At 54.9% G+C, this 19,549-nt stretch overlaps 1 protein-coding gene across 1 annotated transcript in view; it reads left to right on the top strand.

Moving 5' to 3' along the window:
• The first annotated feature begins 419 nt into the window (after nucleotides 1-419).
• PEDS1 (plasmanylethanolamine desaturase 1) overlaps nucleotides 420-19,549 on the top strand; it is a 31,529-nt gene continuing 12,399 nt past the window's right edge. The window contains exons 1-2 of the mRNA NM_001205079.4: nucleotides 420-700; nucleotides 12,014-12,133. Of these exons, the coding sequence (NP_001192008.1) occupies nucleotides 580-700; nucleotides 12,014-12,133 (241 nt within the window). The 5' untranslated portion in view covers nucleotides 420-579. The remainder of the gene's footprint in view (nucleotides 701-12,013; nucleotides 12,134-19,549) is intronic.

Raw genomic sequence — 19,549 nt, 5'->3', positions numbered from 1 at the left:
AACCTCTGCACACAGTAGGGCTTGATAAACCAGCCCACTGTCCATCGGCCTCGCTAGGGAGCATCGTACAGAGCACCCGCCAAATGCTTCCTGGCCTCGGCCCCAGCCCGGCGCCCTGCCCTCGCGTTCCTTGCACACAGTGGGCGCTTAACGCTGCCGGCTCAAGAAATGCCCATTTCTGGGCCCAGCCTCGGCCCATTGCATGGGCCCGTGAACCGAAGCCTAGCTGGGCGGCGACGCGCTGCGAGCTCCCAGTGGGCTGGAGCCGGGAGCCCTGCCGGGGCTGAGCTGGGAAGGCGGGCACGCGCCTCCGCCCCAAGCTTCCGCGCCCAGCTGCGTCCAGCTGCGGCCCAGCCCCCGGCTCGCGGCGGTTGGCTGCGGCTCATCGACGTCCGATTGGCCTGCGCGGCTCCGGCGCGAGCCCCGATTGGCTGTGACGCGCGCCGGGCGAGGACCCCGCCCGCGCCGCCGCCGCGCCCGGCGCTGGGCGGTCATTGGGCGGCGTGATCAAGCCGCGGTTCCGCGGCCCTGCCGCCGCCGCCGCCAGCAGAGCGCACCGGGCCGATCGGGCGAGTGGCCATGGCGGGCGCCGAGGACGGGCCGGGCCAGCAGCTGGAGCTGGACGAGGACGAGGCGTCTTGTTGCCGCTGGGGCGCGCAGCACGCCGGGGCCCGCGAGCTGGCTGCGCTCTACTCGCCAGGTAAGACCTCTGGGCCCCCCTCCAGGCCTGCGGTCACCAGCCCCGGCTGCGGACAGCGACCCCAGACTGGAGTCCCAACCTCGGGCCCAGATGCGGAACTCCAGCCCGGGTGTCTAACTTGCAAATAGCAAGTTCGGGGACCCCACCCCAGTGTCCCTTCCGAACCCAAGCCAGAACCTTGGCCCCGGGGTTTCCTGGCTGCAAAGACACTCCCCAGATCAAGAAATTACCATAAGCTCCCTGGGCGACAAACGGAGCTCCCATCGGACCCGCAGATACGGAATCCTAGCCCCGGGGCATTCTCGGTTGTGAAGAGTGCTCCCAGACTTAGAACCCCACCCCTTCATCCCCCCAGGACCCCGTCCAAGCCCAAAGCTGCCCTTCAGCTGTAAGCACTGCCCTCAGGCCCCTAAAAGTCACACCTCATCCTGGGTTCCCCAGATCTGGAATCTACATCCTAGTACCTCCTCTGTGCCCTAGCCCAGGCCCTGGGCTGCAAACAATGACCTCACCTCCCTAACCTGGGAATGTCAGCCCCTCTGCCCAGGGAACCCTAACTCAGGGGCTTCCAGCTGCACGGTACCCCCCACACCCTTCCCCCAAAACCCCATCCTAGTGATAGCTTCAGTGGCTACAGACCGATATCCTCTCCCCAACCCTCCAGTGGTGAGCATCAGTCCTTGCCCCATATTCCTGGATCCCAGGCAGTGAGGGGACTGAATGTACCCCACTGTAAGCTCCCCTGTACATAAGCCCCAACTCTAGCTCTTGCCCCTCCCTCACATCCATGTATTGGCCCCTTCCTTAGGACTTGGGACTGGAACCCCCATATTCCCCAGACCAGATCATAAGTTGGAGTTCACCTCTCCCTCTCTGTCCCTTTCCCTCAGGCCACGGTTTCTCCCTAGCTTCTTCCTGCTTTGCTCACTGTATATGCTCCAGCAAGCACTCCCCCTACACCCACTTTTGTGACTCCTATGTGAGCCCTAGGAATTTTATTGTTTGGCCTCAGGAGGGCCCTATATCCCCAGGAGTTAAGGAAGTGCCTTTGAGAACTCCCGGTTCAGGTGACTGGGAGGCACCTCTACCTGGGTGTCACCATGGAATGAAGCTTTGTTTGTCAAATATCCTGACATCCTTCCTTTTTCTGTGGGGCAGCCACCAAGCACCACATGCAGCCCTTGCCTGGAGTGGGCCTGGGGTCACTAGCACCTTAGCTTTCTGCCCTCACTGGCCTGGGTTCCATGCCGTCTCTTCCTTAAAAGGTGGCATGGCCACGGACCATTTGCATTTCCTCATTGGGTCCTAGACCACTCCATTCTCTGTATGTGATTTTTCACACCTGACTTGGGCACCTGGTCCATGCCGCTATGGTTTCTTCAGGCCTATACCCAAGACACCCAGCCTATGGACTTAAAACCTCCTGCTCTCCTGGGGGTAGGCCAGGGTTAACATCCTGACTCTGTTATTCAGCTGTATGACCTGGTCCAAGCCACTTTCCGTCTCTGTTTCCTCTTGGTTTCCTTGCAAGTTAAAGTTTATCTGCCCCTTTGTGTTAGGAAGTGGAAATGAGATCGTCCACTGGCATTCAGTAGGCACTCCCTGTTGTGTGGTTTTTTGTTGTTGTTTGTTTTGTTTTGTTTTGAGACAGAGTCTCACTCTATTGCCCAGGCTGGAGTGCAGTGGCGTGATCTCTGCTCACTGCAAGCTCCTCCTCCCGGGTTCACGCCATTCTCCTGCCTCAGCCTCCTGAGTAGCTGGGACTACAGGCGCCTGCCACCATGCCCGGCTAATTTTCTGTATTTTCAGTAGAGATGGGGTTTCACTGTGTTAGCCAGGATGGTCTCGATCTCCTGACCTTGTGATCCACCCACCTCGGCCTCCCACAGTGCTGGGATTACAGGCGTGAGCCGCTGTGCCTGGCGCCTCCCTGTTGTTAACAGTAGTCTGACCTTTGCTGTGGGGGATCCGCCTCACCTCTCTGGTCCTCAAACTCCCCACCTGGGAATTGGGGATAAGGATTCAAGGGCTTTCCTCTTTAGTGTCCAGCTCTGCCTGCTCCTGTGAACCCTACCTACTTTCAGACAGCCCAAATCATTCCCAGGCATTCTGAGCCTCCCCAGGGATTGCTGTTTCCCCACTCCACCACTATCAATTGCATATTTGTCCATTTCTGGTTTCCCCAAGTGCCCTTCACTCTCTGAAGAACAGCCATGCCTGAATCAGAGTCTGCAGACAGCCTGGTGCCCCAAATCTGCAATCAAGGCCCTTTATCTCCTCCAGACCTGGAGGTAGGGGAGGAGACTTGCCAAACTGGTTTCTCCAACTTCCTTTCCACTGGCCTCTCTGCTTCTGTCTGCTCACTGTGTGATCTTGGGGAAGTATTTGACCTCTCTGGGCCTGAAAAAGTGAGAGACCAGGCTCAATGCATATTGAACACCTATGTTCTAGTCCATGTTCTAGGCTCGGGGCAGAGTGGTGAACAAGACAGAAAAAAATGGAGCTGTCCGGGCGCGGTGGCTCACACCCGTAATCCTAGCACTTTGGGAGGCCGAGGTGGGTGGATCACTTGAGGTCAGGAGTTCGAGACCAGCCTGGCCAACATGGCGAAACCCCGACTCTACTAAATATACAGAAATTAGCTGGGCATAGTGGCAGGCCCCTGTAATCCCACCTACTCAGGAGGCTGAGGCAGGAGAATCTCTTGAACCCAGGAGGCGGAGGTTGTTGCAGTGAGCCAATACCACACCACTGCATTCCAGCCTGGATGACAGAGCGAGACTCTGTCTCAAAAAAAAAGAAAAAGAAAAAAACGGAGCTGGCATTTTAGTAAATAGCCGGGCCATAAACTTGACAAATAACTGTCTCACGTGCCCAGTGGTGGCAAGCGCTGTGGAGCAAATACATAGCAGGAGAGGGGGTCTGAAATGTTGGGGACGGGAATGACATTTTAGGGAGGGGGCAGTGAAGGCTTCCCTGAACAGGTGACATTCGAAGCGAGGCCTGAAGGGAGGAAGGGCTGGAGGGAGGGAGCCCTGAGGATATTTGAAGAAGGGTCGGTCCAGACCAGGGAAACAACAAATGCAGAGACCCTGAGGTGGGAGCTTGCCAGGCATGTTTAGGGAATATGGAGGACACATGTAGGCTGGAGGGAAGAGTAGGAGAAGTTCCTGGGTTCTAGGAGCGGAATGTTTGAGATTACTGGGGCTGGAGGTGGTTTGGCACTGTGACAGTTGACAGCCGTAATCATGGCAATCAACATAGCCAAGTGATTGAGCCCTCACTGTGCTGGCATTTTCCTCACCTGCTCTCCGTGCATCCCCACTACAACCGTGTGAGCTGTACCTTGATATTAACTGCATTCACAGAGGAGGAGGCTGCAACCCCTCCCAACCCCCACCCCAGGCATGCTCTTCCTAAAGCTCACCCTGATCGGGGTTAGGCCCACATCTGCCCTCACCTGATGGGAAGGCCAGCAGGACAGGGACTGAACCTATTTGGTTTGATTAAAGTGCTTGGCCCCTCATGAGCACCCAGTCCACTTTTGTTGGAACATTTCCTGAGGCTTAGAAAATGGGAGAGGCTGCCTGAGGTCATACGGCAGGGCACCGGGCAGCAGTAGGGCTAGGCCTGGAACCCGGGACTGGGCCGGGTGGGGGTGCGCTAGGTTCTGTGTTCTTACTCTTCACTATGGAAGTCAGCCAGCCAGGGGTGAGTGTGTGGGAGGCGGGGGCGAGTATTCCGGATCATCAGAACAGCATGTGTGCAGGGCAGGTGGCAGAGAATGGGCCTCTGTGTGTAGGGAGCTGTGAGTAGTTGGACCAGAGCAGCATGGGGCTGAGGGAATGGTGACAGGTGCAGCAGGGAGGCGGCCACAGCCTGATTTCGCAGGCCCCAAGTGTCTGGCCCAGAGGTTGAGCCCTGGTCCTGCAGGACCCAGGAGCCGTTCTGTCCTGTTCTGGGCTGAGTTTCCCAGCAGCAGCCCACCTCATGCCAGATGTCAGGGTTTGTGAAGGGCCTGGACAGCTTGGCAGGCCAGAGGGTGAGGCGGGTGTCCAGCTTCCCAGGAGGTCCCAGCTGAAATCTGGCCATGTGTGTGCTACTTCTCAGGTGCCCCAGGCTTCATGGGTGCAGCCTCACGGTCCTTGATCCACCTGTACCCCACCCAGGCCAACTGTGGGTGCCCCCTGCCCTGGGGATTACAGAGGCTCTTGGCACAGGGGGAAGGGAAAGGTAGAGGGTGTCAGGAGTACTGGGTGAGGGTCCTGGCCTGTACTCCCAAAGCTGAACCCAGGGGTTCCGTCCCCCAGATGGGCCTTCTGTTTTTTGCTCCTTTTGTCTCTGTTTCTCATCTTTGTTTCTTTCGGTTTTTTTGTTTGTTTGTTTTTGAGACAAGGTTTTGCTCTGTTACCTAGGCTGGAGTGTGATGGAGCGATTGCAGCTCACTGCAACCCAAAACTTCTGAGCTCAAATGAGCCTCCAAAGTGCCGAGATTGCAGGTGTGAGCCACCACGCCCAGCTAATTTTTATTTTTATTTTTGTAGAGGCAGGATCTAGTTATGTTGCCCAGGCTGGTCTCCAACTCCTGACCTCAAGTGATCCTCCTACCTTTGCCTCCTAAAGTGCTGGGATTACAGGCATGAGCCGCGGCACTCAGCCTGTTTCTCATCTTCCCATGGCTCTGACTCCTTATTTGTCTCTCATCTCTTATTTGTCCCTCTGTCCATCTCTCATCCCCACCTTCTCTCTACCTCTTGTCCCCCATCTCCCTGAGGCTGAGGGTCTGCTGGAGGCCAGGGGCCCTCACAAGTCCAGCTTATTTGGGGCTTGTCTCTGCCTGGAACCAGAAGAGTTGGGCCCACCGAGCCTTTGACTGCAGCCTATCCCCTGGAAAGCAGGATGACAAAGGCATGACCCCAGGCCTCCCCTGCTCTTCCTAGCTCTCCATACCTACCACACGAGGCCAGCCCCTTCCTCAGGCCAATAAGTGGCTACTGCTTTTGGCTCAGATCTTCAACCCCTGCCAAGCCAGGGGCTGGCTCTGAAAGCAGGACCTCAGCACTACAGCCAGAAGACAGCCTGGGCCTCCTGTGTCCTGAGCAGCCACCCTCCCTGTCCCCACCTCAGTCTGCCCATCTGTTAAGTGATACAGTTTAGGCCAGTTGACCCCACAGGCCCTGCCAGGCTGATGATCCATGCTGTGACTTTGGTGACCCTCAAGTGACTTTGGACAAGTGCCTTGACCTCTCCAGGCCCAGCTTCTCTCTCTGAAGGATGGGACAGAGGGTCCCTAGCTCCAGGAGATGGTGAGGGGTGCTGAGATCATCTTAGCCCTGTATCTGGCATGTTCCAGTTGCTCAGTGAAAGCTACTTAAGTTGTGTATGTTTTCTCCCCCTGGAGACGGAGTCTTGCTCTGTCGCCCAGGCTGGAGTACAGTGGCACGATCTCGGCTCACTGCAACCTCTGCCTCCTGGGTTCACGCGATTCTCCTGCCTCAGCCTCCCGAGTAGCTAGATTACAGGTGCACCCTCCCGAGTAGCTAGGAGATTACAGGTGCACACCACCACACCTGGCTAATTTTTGTATTCTTAGTAGAGACGGGGTTTCACCATGTTCATGTTAGCCAGGCTGATCTCGAACTCTTGACCTCGTGATCTGCCCACCTCGGCCTCCCAAAATGCTGGGATTACAGGCATGAGCCACCACACCCGGCCATTGTGTATGCATTTTTTATGGATGAGAATTAAGGTATTTGGTCTGCAGGAGGATCCAGCTTCCAGAGGCCAAAGAGAGATGGAGTTTAGATGGAAAAATATTCAGATTTGGAGGACGTTCTCCATGGCATGGGGAGAGAGCTGGATCATCTTTGGTTTCAGGACTGCCCCGAACGTCCAGGCTAACATGTCTCATTGATGTGTCTGGGATCCAAACCCAGCTCTGAACCTCAGTTTCCTTGTCTAGGAAATGAGATCACTCAGTTCCTTCCTTGAGGGGCTGATACTTGAATGAGAGACTGTGCCTCAGACTCAAAAACTCAGATGACTGCAGGGGCCCAGCCAGGGCTGCCACCAAATCTGGCCACCCAGTGTGAGACCCCAGGGAAGGGAGAGGACCAGGGTGAACCTGGAGCTCATATCCCATTGGATGGGGGCAGCTATTACTTATTGTTTAGGCCTAGGGTGGCCAGAGCCCTGTGTTGTTGAGGGAAGCAGGAAACTAGGAATTTTACGTGATTTTCAAATATAGCTCACTTTTTAAAACTGAGGGCAAAACATGTCAGAGGGAGTCAGTTTGCAACCTCTCCGATATGGGCCACACCCCAGCGCATGACAGGCTTCAGTGTGTGTCAGCCATTATTAGGGTAACTGTTATTTGATCATGTTGCAGTTGGCTCTGCCCACTTCCTGTCCCTGCATGCTCTGGGGCAGGCAGGCAGGTCGATCGGGAAGGTTCACTTGTTCTTTCCTTCTCACCGCCTCTCTGTGTCCTCCCACCCCACCCGCTCAGGGTTTTCTGCTTCTGAGCCCTGGGCCTTGGCTACAAACAAGAACCAGAAAGGGGAAGGCCTTGCTGGGCCTGATCATGGTGATCCCCAGGCTGGGGCGGCTGCTGGGGCAGTGGGGGTGCTGCGTGGCTCAAGAGAAACAGCCCTCGCCTGAGAATTGGGGAACCAGGAGATCTAGGCCCCTGTGACCTCTGCTATGTGACCTCTGTTGAGGTCCTTCTCCTTCCTGGGCTTCACGGTCTTCTTCTGTACAAAAGGAGCCAAGGGCATGTAACTCTGGTGTGTTCCGTTCCCCTTCTGAGCCTTGGTCTTTTCAAGGGGCAGGGGAGGGCAGCTTTCCTGGTTCTGGGTCAGGGTAGGTCAGGAGCAGCTTGCTGTTGTGTGACCTGGAGAAGGCCTTCTCTCTCCCTGAGCCTCAGTTTCCCTATCATGACAAATGGGGAACCCAGTACTTCCTTCCCAAGGTATGTCGGTGAGCGGCACCCAGAGACAAAGCCATGGAGTTTTCCGTTAGGATTGTGGTTGGGAATTTGCTCATTCTGCAAGCATTTACTGAGTGTCAGGGCCCTGGTGAGTGAGCTAGACATGGTTCTGGGCCTCCCGACTTCACATTTAGGTAGGGAAAGACAAATGTAGACAAGGCCACAGGCATGAGCAATGGGCCTCGTGTTAGGGGAGTGTGGGGTCAGAGGAGGCATCATGGATGGCTTCCTGGAGATGGAGGTTTCCAGGGTGAGATCTGCAGGAACAGTGTCAGGTGCACAGGGAGTGAAGAGAACAGCATGCACAGAGTCCTAAAAAGAAGAGAGGGTGGACACAGGAGGAGCCCTTCTCACCTGCTCTGGCCCTGACCCCTTCACAGGGACCTGCCTGGCCCCGCTCCTTAAGTGGGGGTCTGGGCTCCTGACCCAGAATGTCGTCAAGGTGATAGGGTGATGGGGGATAGAGGGAGGGACCAGGGGCAGCAGGAACAGGATGGAGCGGGGCGAGAGCGGGATCTTAGGAGCCAGACCTCTGGCCATGGAATTCTGGTCTCTGCTGACTAGTTGGGTGGCTTTGGGCTACTTCCTTGACCACTCTGATGGTCAGTTTTCTCATCTGCAAAAGGACATCACTTCAGCAGGCGCCTGATATGTAGTAACTGCTCAGTATATTTTAAACACCCATGATAAAATTGTTGTCATTAAAGGTCTTCTGTGCCTTATGGAGCAGCTGCCTGGGGCATACCCTAGTCACATGTTCTATGTCACCCACATGGTGTTTTTATTTCCTTTAATTTTTTTTTCTTTCTTTCTTTCTTTTTTCTCAGCAGACACTTTAATCAAATTAAAACCCACATTTAGATTTTTATCACTTTTGATCATTTAAACAGAAGAACTTTCAGATATATATAGATTTCCAAAGAAGGGATCACAAGAGGACACTCGGGTGAGGGGTGGGGAGTTGGTGGCAGTGTTGGGGGGGGCTTTCTTCTCTCACCCCATTCTATCCCCTTTGACTTATTCATTTCTTTTTTTTTTTTTTTTTTTTTTTTTATTGATCATTCTTGGGTGTTTCTCACAGAGGGGTATTTGGCAGGGTCATAGGACAATAGTGGAGGGAAGGTCAGCAGATAAACAAGTGAACAAAGGTCTCTGGTTTTCCTAGGCAGAGGACCCTGTGGCCTTCCGCAGTGTTTGTGTCCCTGGGTACTTGAGATTAGGGAGTGGTGATGACTCTTAAGGAGCATGCTGCCTTCAAGCATCTGTTTAACAAAGCACATCTTGCACCGCCCTTAATCCATTTAACCCTGAGTGGACACAGCACGTTTCAGAGGGCACAGGGTTGGGGGTAAGGTCACAGATCAACAGGATCCCAAGGCAGAAGAATTTTTCTTAGTACAGAACAAAATGAAAAGTCTCCCATGTCTACCTCTTTCTACACAGACACGGCAACCATCCGATTTCTCAATCTTTTCCCCGCCTTTCCCCTCTTTCTATTCCACAAAACCGCCATTGTCATCATGGCCCGTTCTCAATGAGCTGTTGGGTACACCTCCCAGACGGGGTGGTGGCCGGGCAGAGGGGCTCCTCACTTCCCAGTAGGGGTGGCCGGGCAGAGGTGCCCCTCACCTCCCGGACGAGGCGGCTGGCCGGGCGGGGGGCTGACCCCCCCACCTCCCTCCCGGACGGGGCAGCTGGCCGGGCAGGGGGCTGACCCTCCCCCTACCTCCCTCCCGGACGGGGCGGCTGGCTGGGCGGGGGGCTGACCCCCCCACCTCCCTCCCAGACGGGGCGGCTGGCTGGGCAGAGGGGCTCCTCACTTCCCAGTAGGGGCGGCTGGGCAGAGGTGCCCCTCACCTCCCGGACGAGGCGGCTGGCCGGGCGGGGGGCTGACCCCCCCACCTCCCTCCCGGACGGGGCGGCTGGCCGGGCAGAGGGGCTCCTCACTTCCCAGTAGGGGTGGCCGGGCAGAGGCACCCCTCACCTCCCGGACGGGGCGGCTGGCCGGGCGGGGGGTGACCCCCCCACCTCCCTCCCGGACAGGGTGGCTGGCCGGGTGGGGGGCTGACCCCCCCCCACCTCCCTCCCGGACGGGGTGGCTGGCCGGGCAGAGGGGCTCCTCACTTCCCAGTAGGGGCGGCCGGGCAGAGGCACCCCTCACCTCCCGGATGGGGCGGCTGGCCGGGCGGGGGGCTGACCCCCCCACCTCCCTCCCGGACGGGGTGGCTGGCCGGGCGGGGGGCTGACCCCTCCACCTCTAATTTTTTTTTTTCTTGAGATGGAGTTTTACTCTTGTCACCCAGGCTGGAGTGCAATGGCATGATCTCAGCTCACTGTCACCTCCGCCTTCTGGGTTCAAGCGATTCTCCTGCCTCTCCCGAGTAGCTGGGACTACAGGCGCCTGCCACCACATCTGGCTAGTTTTTGTATTTTTAGTAGAGATGGCTGGTCTCAAACTCCTGACCTCAGGTGATCTGCCTGCCTTGGCCTCCCAAGGTGCTGGGATTACAGGTGTGAAACACTGCACCCGGCCTTATTTCCTTTAATGTTTAAAATTTTTTGTTTTGTTTCATTTATTAATAGAGACAGGGTCTTGCTATGTTGCCCAAGCTGGTCTTGAACTCCTGGGCTCAAGCAATCCTCTCGCCTCAGCTTCCCAGAGTGCTTGGATTACAGGAGTAAGCCACTGGGCCTAACCCCTTTTATTTATTTTATTTTTATTTTTATTTTAGTTTTTATTTTTTGAGATGGAGTCTCACTCTGCCGCCCAGGCTGGAGTGCAGTGGTACCATCTCAGCTCCCTGCAATCTCCGCCTCCCAGATTCAAGTGATTCTCTTGCCTCAGCCTCCCGAATAGCTGGGATTACAGGTACCCGCCACATGCCTGGCTAATTTTTGTATTTTTAGTAGAGATGGGGTTTCACCATGTTGGCCAGGCTGGTCTCGAACTCCTAGTCTCAAATGATCCTCCTGCCTCGGCCTCCCAAAGTGCTGGGATTACAGGTGTGAGCCACCATGCGTGGCCCCCTTTTATTTTTTTATTTTAATTTACAATTAAAAGAAAACAATGTAATATGCTAGTACTTTAAAAGAAAATAAGGGAAAAGCCGGTCTTAACTATATAGATTTTTTTTTTTAACATAAATAGCTGCTATTTGGCACTTTGCTTTTTGCACTTACCTAGATGTCCTGGACATCTCTCCACGTCCACTTATAGACAACTGCCCAGGCGTTTTCCTGGCTGCAGAGATGATGTGGACTGAATTCATTTGGCCAATCCCCAGGCAATGGCCACTTAGGTTATTTCCCAAGTTTTGACACCACAAACAAAGCTGCAGTGAGTGAATCAGCTTGTCTGGGCTTGTGTGTCTGTGAAAACTATGTGGCAACACTGAAGCAGATTGCACACCCAAAGCCTGACTTCTGGCTCCTCTTGGGAATCAGAAGCTCTGCCTCCCTGGCCCACACGCCGTACTTTTAGAAGCCCACTGCCCCAGAGCCCTGTTTGTCCATGAATTCCTGACTCATTGTCTGGAGCCTGCTTGAGGGAGGCTGGGCAGGGTGTGAGCCACCAGGATTAAAGGTTGTTTGTAGCCTCTGCCTCCAAATAGTTACCTGCAAAAGGGGACAAGTGAAGCCACAAAGATTCTAGTTTAAAAAAAGAAAAAGAAGCTCATTAAAGTTCCCTTAGGTGTCTCCAGAGAGAGCCCAGAGGGGCCCAGGAGACCAGAGTTCTGGTCCTGTCTGTCAAAGAATTGGTCTGTCAGAGAATTGGGCCACTCTCTGAAGGGCCCCATCCTTGGTTTAATGCATCCAGCCCTGACTGTTTGACCTTGGTGAGGGCCTCAGTGACGTCATCTGTGAAATGGGTACAGACTCCTTTGCGGGAGTCAGTAAGCTCAGCTTGTGGGTTGGCAATATAGATGCATTAAACAAAGTTGAAAAGCTCCTGGCCAGGTGCGGTGGCTCACACCTGTAATCCCAGCACTTTGGGAGGCCAAGGTGGGCGGATCACAAGGTCAGGAGTTCAAGACCAGCCTGGCCAATATGGTGAAACCCCATCTGTACTAAAAATATAAAAATTAGCCGGGCATGGTGGCGGGCGCCTATAATCCCAGCTACTCGGGAGGCTGAGGCAGGAGAATCGATTGAACCTGGGAGGTGGAGGTTGCAGTGAGCCGAGATGGCACCACTGCACTCCAGCCTGGGTGATAGAGTGAGACTCTGTCTCAGAAAAAAAAAAAATAAAAGAAAAGTTCCCATGGGGCCACACTCTGCCTGGCCTTGACCTTCCAGCCCTTACCTCTCGCCTCTGCTACCTGCAGGCAAGCGCCTCCAGGAGTGGTGCTCTGTGATCCTGTGCTTCAGCCTCATCGCCCACAACCTGGTCCATCTCCTGCTGCTGGCCCGCTGGGAGGACACGCCCCTCGTCATACTCGGTGTTGGTGAGTGCCCGAGGCACTGCTGCCTGCCTCAACTTCCCTAGGGGCCAGGGACCCACCGGGTAACGGCGCGTGTGTGTGTGTCCGCATGCGTGGATGTGTGTGCTTGAGTCCAGTATGTGCCTTGAGTACCCCACCTCCCTATTGCAGTCAGCAGCACCTCCCTGCAGCCTGTCACTTGGGCCCAAAACCTAAACATGATCCTCAGTTCCTCTCTTCCTCTTGCATTGCACATCCAAACCATCAGCAAATGCTGTTAACTCTACTTTCAAACTGCATGAGGAGTACAGCCATGGCTCTGTACCTTCATGGTCCCCACGCTTGTCCAGCCACCATCCTCTCCCGCCTGGGCTGTTTCAGGAGCCTTCTTCCTGGTCTCCCTGCCTTCACCTTTGCCCTGCACCGTCCAGTATCCACACGGCTAGCTGGATCCTGCTAGAGCCCCAGGCAGATCATGCCACTCCCCCACTCTAATCTGCGTACACCTGCAGCTGAATAGAACACCCGCTCCTCAGTGTACCTGCCCCAGCTTCCTCTAGCCACCCTCATGCTAGGTCACCCTGCACCTGCCACGCTGGCCCCCTGACTGTGCGTCTGTCACCTGCTCTCAGATACATTCCTACTTCAGGGCTTTTGCATGTGCCATTCTCTGTGCCTAGAACTCTCACCTACATGGCTCACTCCAGGTGTCTGCTGAGAGGTCACCTGCTCTCAGCAGAGGAGGTGTGATTGCCCCACAAAACATAGCAGCCCCGGCCAGGTGTGGTGGCTCATGCCTGTAGTCCCAGCACTGTGGGAGGCCGTGTCGGGGCGGCGGGGGGGAGGGGGCGGATGACTTGAGGTCAGGAGTTCGAGACCAGCCTGGCCAACATGGTGAAACCCCGTCTACAAAAATTAGCCGGCCGTGGTGGCAGGCGCCTGTAGGTCCCAGCTACTTGGGAGGCTGGGGCAGGAGAATCATTTGAACCCAGGAGGCGGAGGTTGCAGTGAGCCAAGATCACGCCACAGCACTTCAGCCCAGGCAGCAGAGCGAGACTCCGTCTCAAAATAGCAGCCCTGTCACACACCATCCCCCTTTTCTGTTGTTAACACTGTGTCCACAGTGTCTTTATTTGTTTATCATCTATCTCTCCCAACATCTCTCCCAACTCAAATGCCAGCTCTCTGAGAGCAGAGATTTTTGTCTGTTTCATTCACCGCTGTGTCCCTAGCTCAAGCCTCAGGCCTGGCACACAGCCGGTGCTCAGTATTTTTTGAATTGATGAATGAATAAATGAGAGAGCTGTTGTTTATTAGTACCTCCTGGTGTTTTCCATCGGTCACTTCTTACGCTAAGGTTGTCATCATTTTCCAGATGAGGGAACTGAGGCTCAGAGAAGGGACCAGTCCAGAGTCACACTTCAAGGCAGAGTACAACATAGTTGTTAATACACTATCTCCACTCCCAGGCCCTGGATGACTCAGTTTCCTTCCTCTCCATGCACCACCCTTCCCCTCCCCATCCCCGGCTCCAAGACTGAAGGGGGCGGCTGTGCCCTTGGTCCTGCCTGGCCCTTCCTAAGGGTTCAACTCCCACAATCTCATTAAAAGCGTTCTAGCCACCTAAGCCAATAGTGCTCAGGCCAGCTAATTGAGCCATCTGGGTCTGGGGTGGGGTTGGTATATGCTGGGGACGGGGGCCGGACCAGCTGGAGGGGAGAGAGATGAACCCATCCATTGCTGGGAAGCCCAGGCAGGAGCCAAGCATGTCCCCTGCCCCCAGGGATGGGAGAGACCTGCACCCCCAGCCTCTCTGCCTCAAGCCCCATATTCAAGGGCAGGAATACAGACAGTCTGAGCTTTGCAGCCTCATCTGGGGTTGGTTACGAGCAGGCCTCTACAAACCTGGGTTTAAGTCCCAGCTCTACCACCTCCTGGCTCTGTGGCCTTGGGCCACATTGCATCTCTCAGCCTCATTTACCACAGTGTAAATGAGGCTGCTGGCAGTACCTGCCTCCTAGGGCTGTTGTGAAGGCAAAATGCAGGTGTGCCTAAGTGCTGAGAAAACCAGTGACTAAGCAGGGGCGGGGAGGGGACAGCACCTGCCAGACCACTGATCAAGGCTTTCACTTCAGCCTCGCTGGTCAGTTTAATCACGGATGTTTTGTGAGCACCTACTATGTGCCAAGCCCCATGCTGGGCACTTTTCACTCTTTGTGCTACCCTAGTGAGGAGGTTCCCATCACCATCTGAGAGGCTAAGTGGGTCCTTACCCAGGCAGCAGCAGAGTCTGAGATTGCAAATCCAGACCTGCCTGGCTCTCAGTTGAGGACTTCCCCACCAGGGCCTGTATAGCCTCCAGTTAACACTGGGAGGCCAGGCTGTTTCAGGCCTCTACGGGGGTAAAGGATGGGCTGGATCAGAGCCCAGGTGTGTGCTGTGCAGGCTGGGAGGGTGGATGTCCCAGGTAGGTCACTATCTCCCTTCCCTGGTTGGGATCTGATCTTCCAGCCACAGCCCAGGAAATCTCTGGCTTTCGAGGCTGCACAGCACCAGCTTCCCCATCCCACACGTTTCCCTCTGGGCTGATAAGAGCAGACAATCCCCTGATAATGGTGTTTGCACAGTCCCTAATCGATTTAAATAGCCACCCTGATTTGTGTGTTAACATGCAGGCAGTAAGGGCACTGTGCCAGCCTGCAGAGCCTGCCCCCTACCCCTATCTCCCCAGAGTTTCCACTGTCCCAGGCAGGTCCCAGAAATCAAGGAAGGCAGAAGCACGAAAAGATGTCGAGTTAATAAACACAGACACACGTGATGCAGCATTGGGAAGCAAAATCAAGCTAAGGGGGTAGGCGGGAAAGGCCTCTCTGAAAAGATGACATTTGCACAGAGACCTGAAGGAGGTGAGGGAGGGGCCGTGCAGAGATCTTGGGGAGGGGCATCCAAGGCACAGGGAAGAGCAAATGCAAAGGCCCCGAGGTTGGCACGTGCCTCGTGTGTTTGGGGAACAGAGCGAAGCCATTGTGGCTGGAGGAAATTGATCAAAGGAAAATTGTGGCAGCCCAGCAAGGCACTGGAAGCAGATGTTGTGGGGCCGTGAGGGCCGTGGTCTGGATATGGGGTCATGAGAAGCCATTGGTGAGTTTCCCACAGGGAGTTGACATCATCTGATGCTGCAGGGAAGATGGCTGGGGGTGGGGACAGCCAGGGAGGAGACGCCTGCCATGGTCCAGCCACGTGAAGATGGCAGCCCAGACCTAAGGGTGGCCCAGACCTGGGTGGAGCAGTGGAGGTGGTGATGAGTTGTCAAATTCTGGAGGCGCTGTGAAAGGTGAGCTGCCAGAATGTGCTTCCAGGTTGGCTGTGGAGGTGAGAGAGAATTAGCTTGACTCCAAGGTTTCTCTCTTGAGAGATGGAAGGGATGAAGCTGTCATTCACAGAGATGGAGAGAGGTCATCGGCAGAGCAGGCCTGAGGGAGATGCTTGAGATGGCCGCTGGTGAGCTAAGGAGAGGTGTTGAGCAGGAAACTGGAAATCTAGGTCTGGAGGCAGGGAGAGGCAGCTGGAAATAGCAATCTGGGGGTCCGGCCGGGCATGGTGGTTCACACCTGTAATCCCAGCACTTTGGGACGGTGAAACCCTGTCTCCACTAAAAATACAAAAATCAGCTGGGCATGGTGGTAGGCGCCTATAATCCCAGCTACTGGGGAGGCTGAGACAGGAGAATTGATTGAACACGGGAGGCAGAGGTTGCAGTGAGCCAAGATCGCCCCATTGCACTCCAGCCTGGGCGACAGAGTGAGACTTCCTCTGGAAAAAAAAAAAAAAAGAAAGAAAGAAATCCGGGGGTCATCTGTGTCAAGATGAAGCTCCTTATCTCCTAGGCTGGCTGAGCACCCCCAGGGGCTGAGTCTCCCGTGTTTCCAGGCTGGGGAGGAGGAAGAGCCAGCAAGGGAGGCTGGGATGGCGCTGCCAGGGAGATGGGGGGAGAACCAGGGAGGTCGGGGGAGAACCAGGGAGGGCTTGCAGGGGCCAAGAGGAGAATGTGTTTCCAGGAGTCTTGGGGGTCGACTGGGAACAGCCACCGAGTGGACCAGCAAGGTGGCCAGTAAAGGGACCTTCGGATTTAGCCACGTGGAGGTCATCAGCCACTGTGACACGCACATCGTTGTTGTGAGTGAGTGGGTGAACAAGTGAAGGCCGTAGGAGCCCTGAGCTTTTGTTCCACGTGGAGAAGGGGGAGGAAGTGTTTGGGTTGTGAGTTGGCCCTTAAAGGAGCAGAGTCCTCCGTGGACCTTGGGAGAAGCCTTCCGGGCAGAGGGCACAGTGAGTCCAGAGGTCGGGGATGAGGTCAGAGAAGTCCCAGGCTCAGGTCGTGGCCCGTCCTGTGGGTGGAAGTGGAGTCTGGATCTGACTGAGCTGGAAGGCGGTAGAGACAGGACTGGGACCCAGGACCAAAACCCATGGATTTGCCCTCAGTGCATTCACTTGGCCCCTCAGCCACGCCTTCCATCTCCACGCCAGGCCTTTGAGGTGGGCAGGGAGGGGTGAGGAAATCCCAGCTGGGTGACCTCTGGGGAAATGGAAGCCCGCACGGGCCCAGAGACTACCTCAAGTTCCCCCGTGAGTCAGGGTAGCCTGGGGTGAGCCGTCTCCCATCCCTCTCCTTGTCCCAGTGTTCTGTGGGGAAGGGTGGTAACCAAGCCGAAGCTGCCCCCAGGGGGAGCCGGCTGCCAGCTGCCACCACCCCAAAGCTGGGACAAAGAGGCTTCTGTGTGCCTGTCTGCCACCCCTGCCCCCATTAAAGCAGCCTCAGACAGCAGCCTGGAGTCACTGCCACCGGCAGAGGCCGCAAGATCACGGAGCCGGGGGGGGCTCCTGGTCTCCTAAGATGATTCCTGACTTCTGTCCAAAGCAGACATCCCTCCCTGCTGGGCAGCCTGCAGGCGCCAGGCCTTGGCCATTGGACAGATGGCAAGACTGAGGCTCAGCAGAGAGCTCACAGGAGCTGCGTTGGGGGGATGCTTGCTGTGTCGCGGGACCCACCGGGCCCTTTACCCAGCAGCCCATTTTATTAACTTCTCATAGTTAAGGGAGGTAAATGTCCCCATTCTCCATACCTGGGTGCGAAGTCTCCCTAACCCTAACCCTAAGGTTGCATCATCCTGAATGACTCTAGCGAGTCTCTGGCTACTCACCAGCAGCCCTGCCTTGCCCCTGCCACCGTGTGACCTTGGGGAGTTCTTACCCTCCTCTGGAAGGTCAGGATGGGGTAGGGCCTGTTACTGTGGACATGAAGTGAGATTGTCCACTTTTTGAAAAACAGACTTTATTTTTTAGAACAAGTTTTCAACTTACAGAAGGATGGGGCAGATAGTACAGAGAGTCCCCATATGCCTGGGGCACACAGTTTCCTCCATTATTCACATCCTAAATCTTACATTAGTGGGGCACATTTGTTACAGTGTGTGCCAGTGTTGATACATTATCATGAGCTGGAGTCCATGGCTTATTCAGATTGCCTTAGTTCTTCCCTAATGTCCTTCTTCTGTTCCTGGATCCCATCCAGGGTATCACATGGCCTTTAGTTGTCATGTCCCTTTAGGCTCCTCTTGTCCAGTTTTTTTTGTTTGTTTGTTTTTTGAGACGGAGTCTCACTCTTGCCAGGCTGGAGTGCAGTGGCGCAATCTCGGCCCACTGCAACCTCCGCCTCCCGGGTTCAAGCGATTCTTCTGCCTCAGCCTCCCAAGTAGCTGGGACTACAAGCGCGCGCCAGCACGCCCGGCTAATTTTTGCGTTTTTAGTAGAGATGGAATTTCACCCTGTTGGCCAGGATGGTCTCAATCTCCGGACCTTGTGATCCACCCTCCTCGGCCTTCTAAAGTGCTGGGATTATAGGAGTGAGCCACCGCGCCTGGCTGACCTTGACGGTTTTGAGGAGTGCTAGTCAGGCGTGTTGTAGGCTGCTCCTCTGTTGGTATCTGTCTGATGTTTTTCTCATGATTAGACTGGGGTTATGGGTTATGAGGAGGAAGAGTTCAGAGGTGAAGTGCCATTTTCATCACATCATAGCAAAAGTACAGACTGTCAACATGACTTATCACTGTGATGACTCTGATCCCATGGCTAAGGTAGCAGATGTCAGAGTTCTCCACAGTTAAGTTACCCTCGGCTGGGTGCGGTGGCTCACGCCTGTCATCCCAGCACTTTGGGAGGCACTTTAGGATTTGTGAGTGGGTCGCTTGAGTTCAGGAGTTCACTGGTCAGCCTGGACAACATGGTGAGACCCTTGTCTCTACAGCTGTAGTCCCAGCTCCTTGCGAGTCTGAGGTGGGAGGGTCGCTTGAGCATGGGAGCTCAAAGCTGTAGTGAGCTGTGAATGGCACCGCCACACTCCAGTCTGGGCCACAGTGGGAGAGTCTGTCTCAAAAAAACAACAAACAAAAGTTACTCTGCTCCCCCCACCCCGCCTTTTTTTTTGAGATGAAGTCTTCCTCTGTCACCCAGGCTGGAGTGCAGTGACTCGATCACGACTCACTGCAGCCTCAACCTCCCAGGCTCAAGCAGTCCTCCCACTTCAGCCTCCGGTAGGACCACAGGCACGTGCCACCACACCTGGCGAATTTTGTTATTTTATATACAGACAGGGTTTCGCTATGTTGCCCAGGCTGGTACTGAACTCCAGGACTCAAGCAATCCTCCCACCGTGGCCTCCCAAAGTGCTGGGATTATAGGCGTGAGCCAATGAGCCCAGCCTTCCTCCCCTCTTTTTTTTTTTTTTTTTTTTTTTTGAGACAGAGTCTCACTCTGTCACCCAGGCTGGAGTGTAGTGGCACGATCTTGGCTCACTGCTACCTCTTCCTCCCAGGTTCAAGTGATTCTCCTGCCTCAGCCTCCCAAGTAGTTGAGATTACAGGCCTACATCACCATGGTTGGCTAATTTTTGAATTTTTAGTAGAGATGGGGTTTCATCATGTTGGCCATGCTGGTCTCGAACTCCTGAACTCAAGTGATCCATCTGCCTCAGCCTCTTAAAGTGCTGGGATTCCAGGTGTGAGCCCTGCGCCCAGCCTCCGTCCTCATTCATACTGTGCTCTTTTTGGAAGGAGGTCTCTGTACACAGCCCACACTTAAGGAATGGGAAGTTATGCTCCCAGTGATGCACTTTTTAACACTTCACAAAGCCCCAGTACACAGTGTTAACCCAACTACTGTTTTCTCATCTGTATAATTTTTATTATGCTCATCTTTCTCATTATCTGTGAGGATTAAGTGTTTAGAATGATTAAGGAGATAAGATTCGGCCTAAGCGGGGCCTTGATGCCATTCAGGGATTAAAGGAGATAAAACATTTAAGGCGTTGGCACGGGGCCTGGTAGTTATAAGTGCTCAATAAATATCAGGTTTGTTTTTTTTAAAAAAAGTAGTTGACATCTT

The sequence above is a fragment of the Pan troglodytes genome, chromosome 21 (assembly GCF_028858775.2).
Source record: "Pan troglodytes isolate AG18354 chromosome 21, NHGRI_mPanTro3-v2.0_pri, whole genome shotgun sequence".
In the NCBI taxonomy this organism is placed as follows: Eukaryota; Metazoa; Chordata; class Mammalia; order Primates; family Hominidae; genus Pan; species Pan troglodytes.
This window is presented reverse-complemented; position numbering and strand designations above follow the sequence as displayed.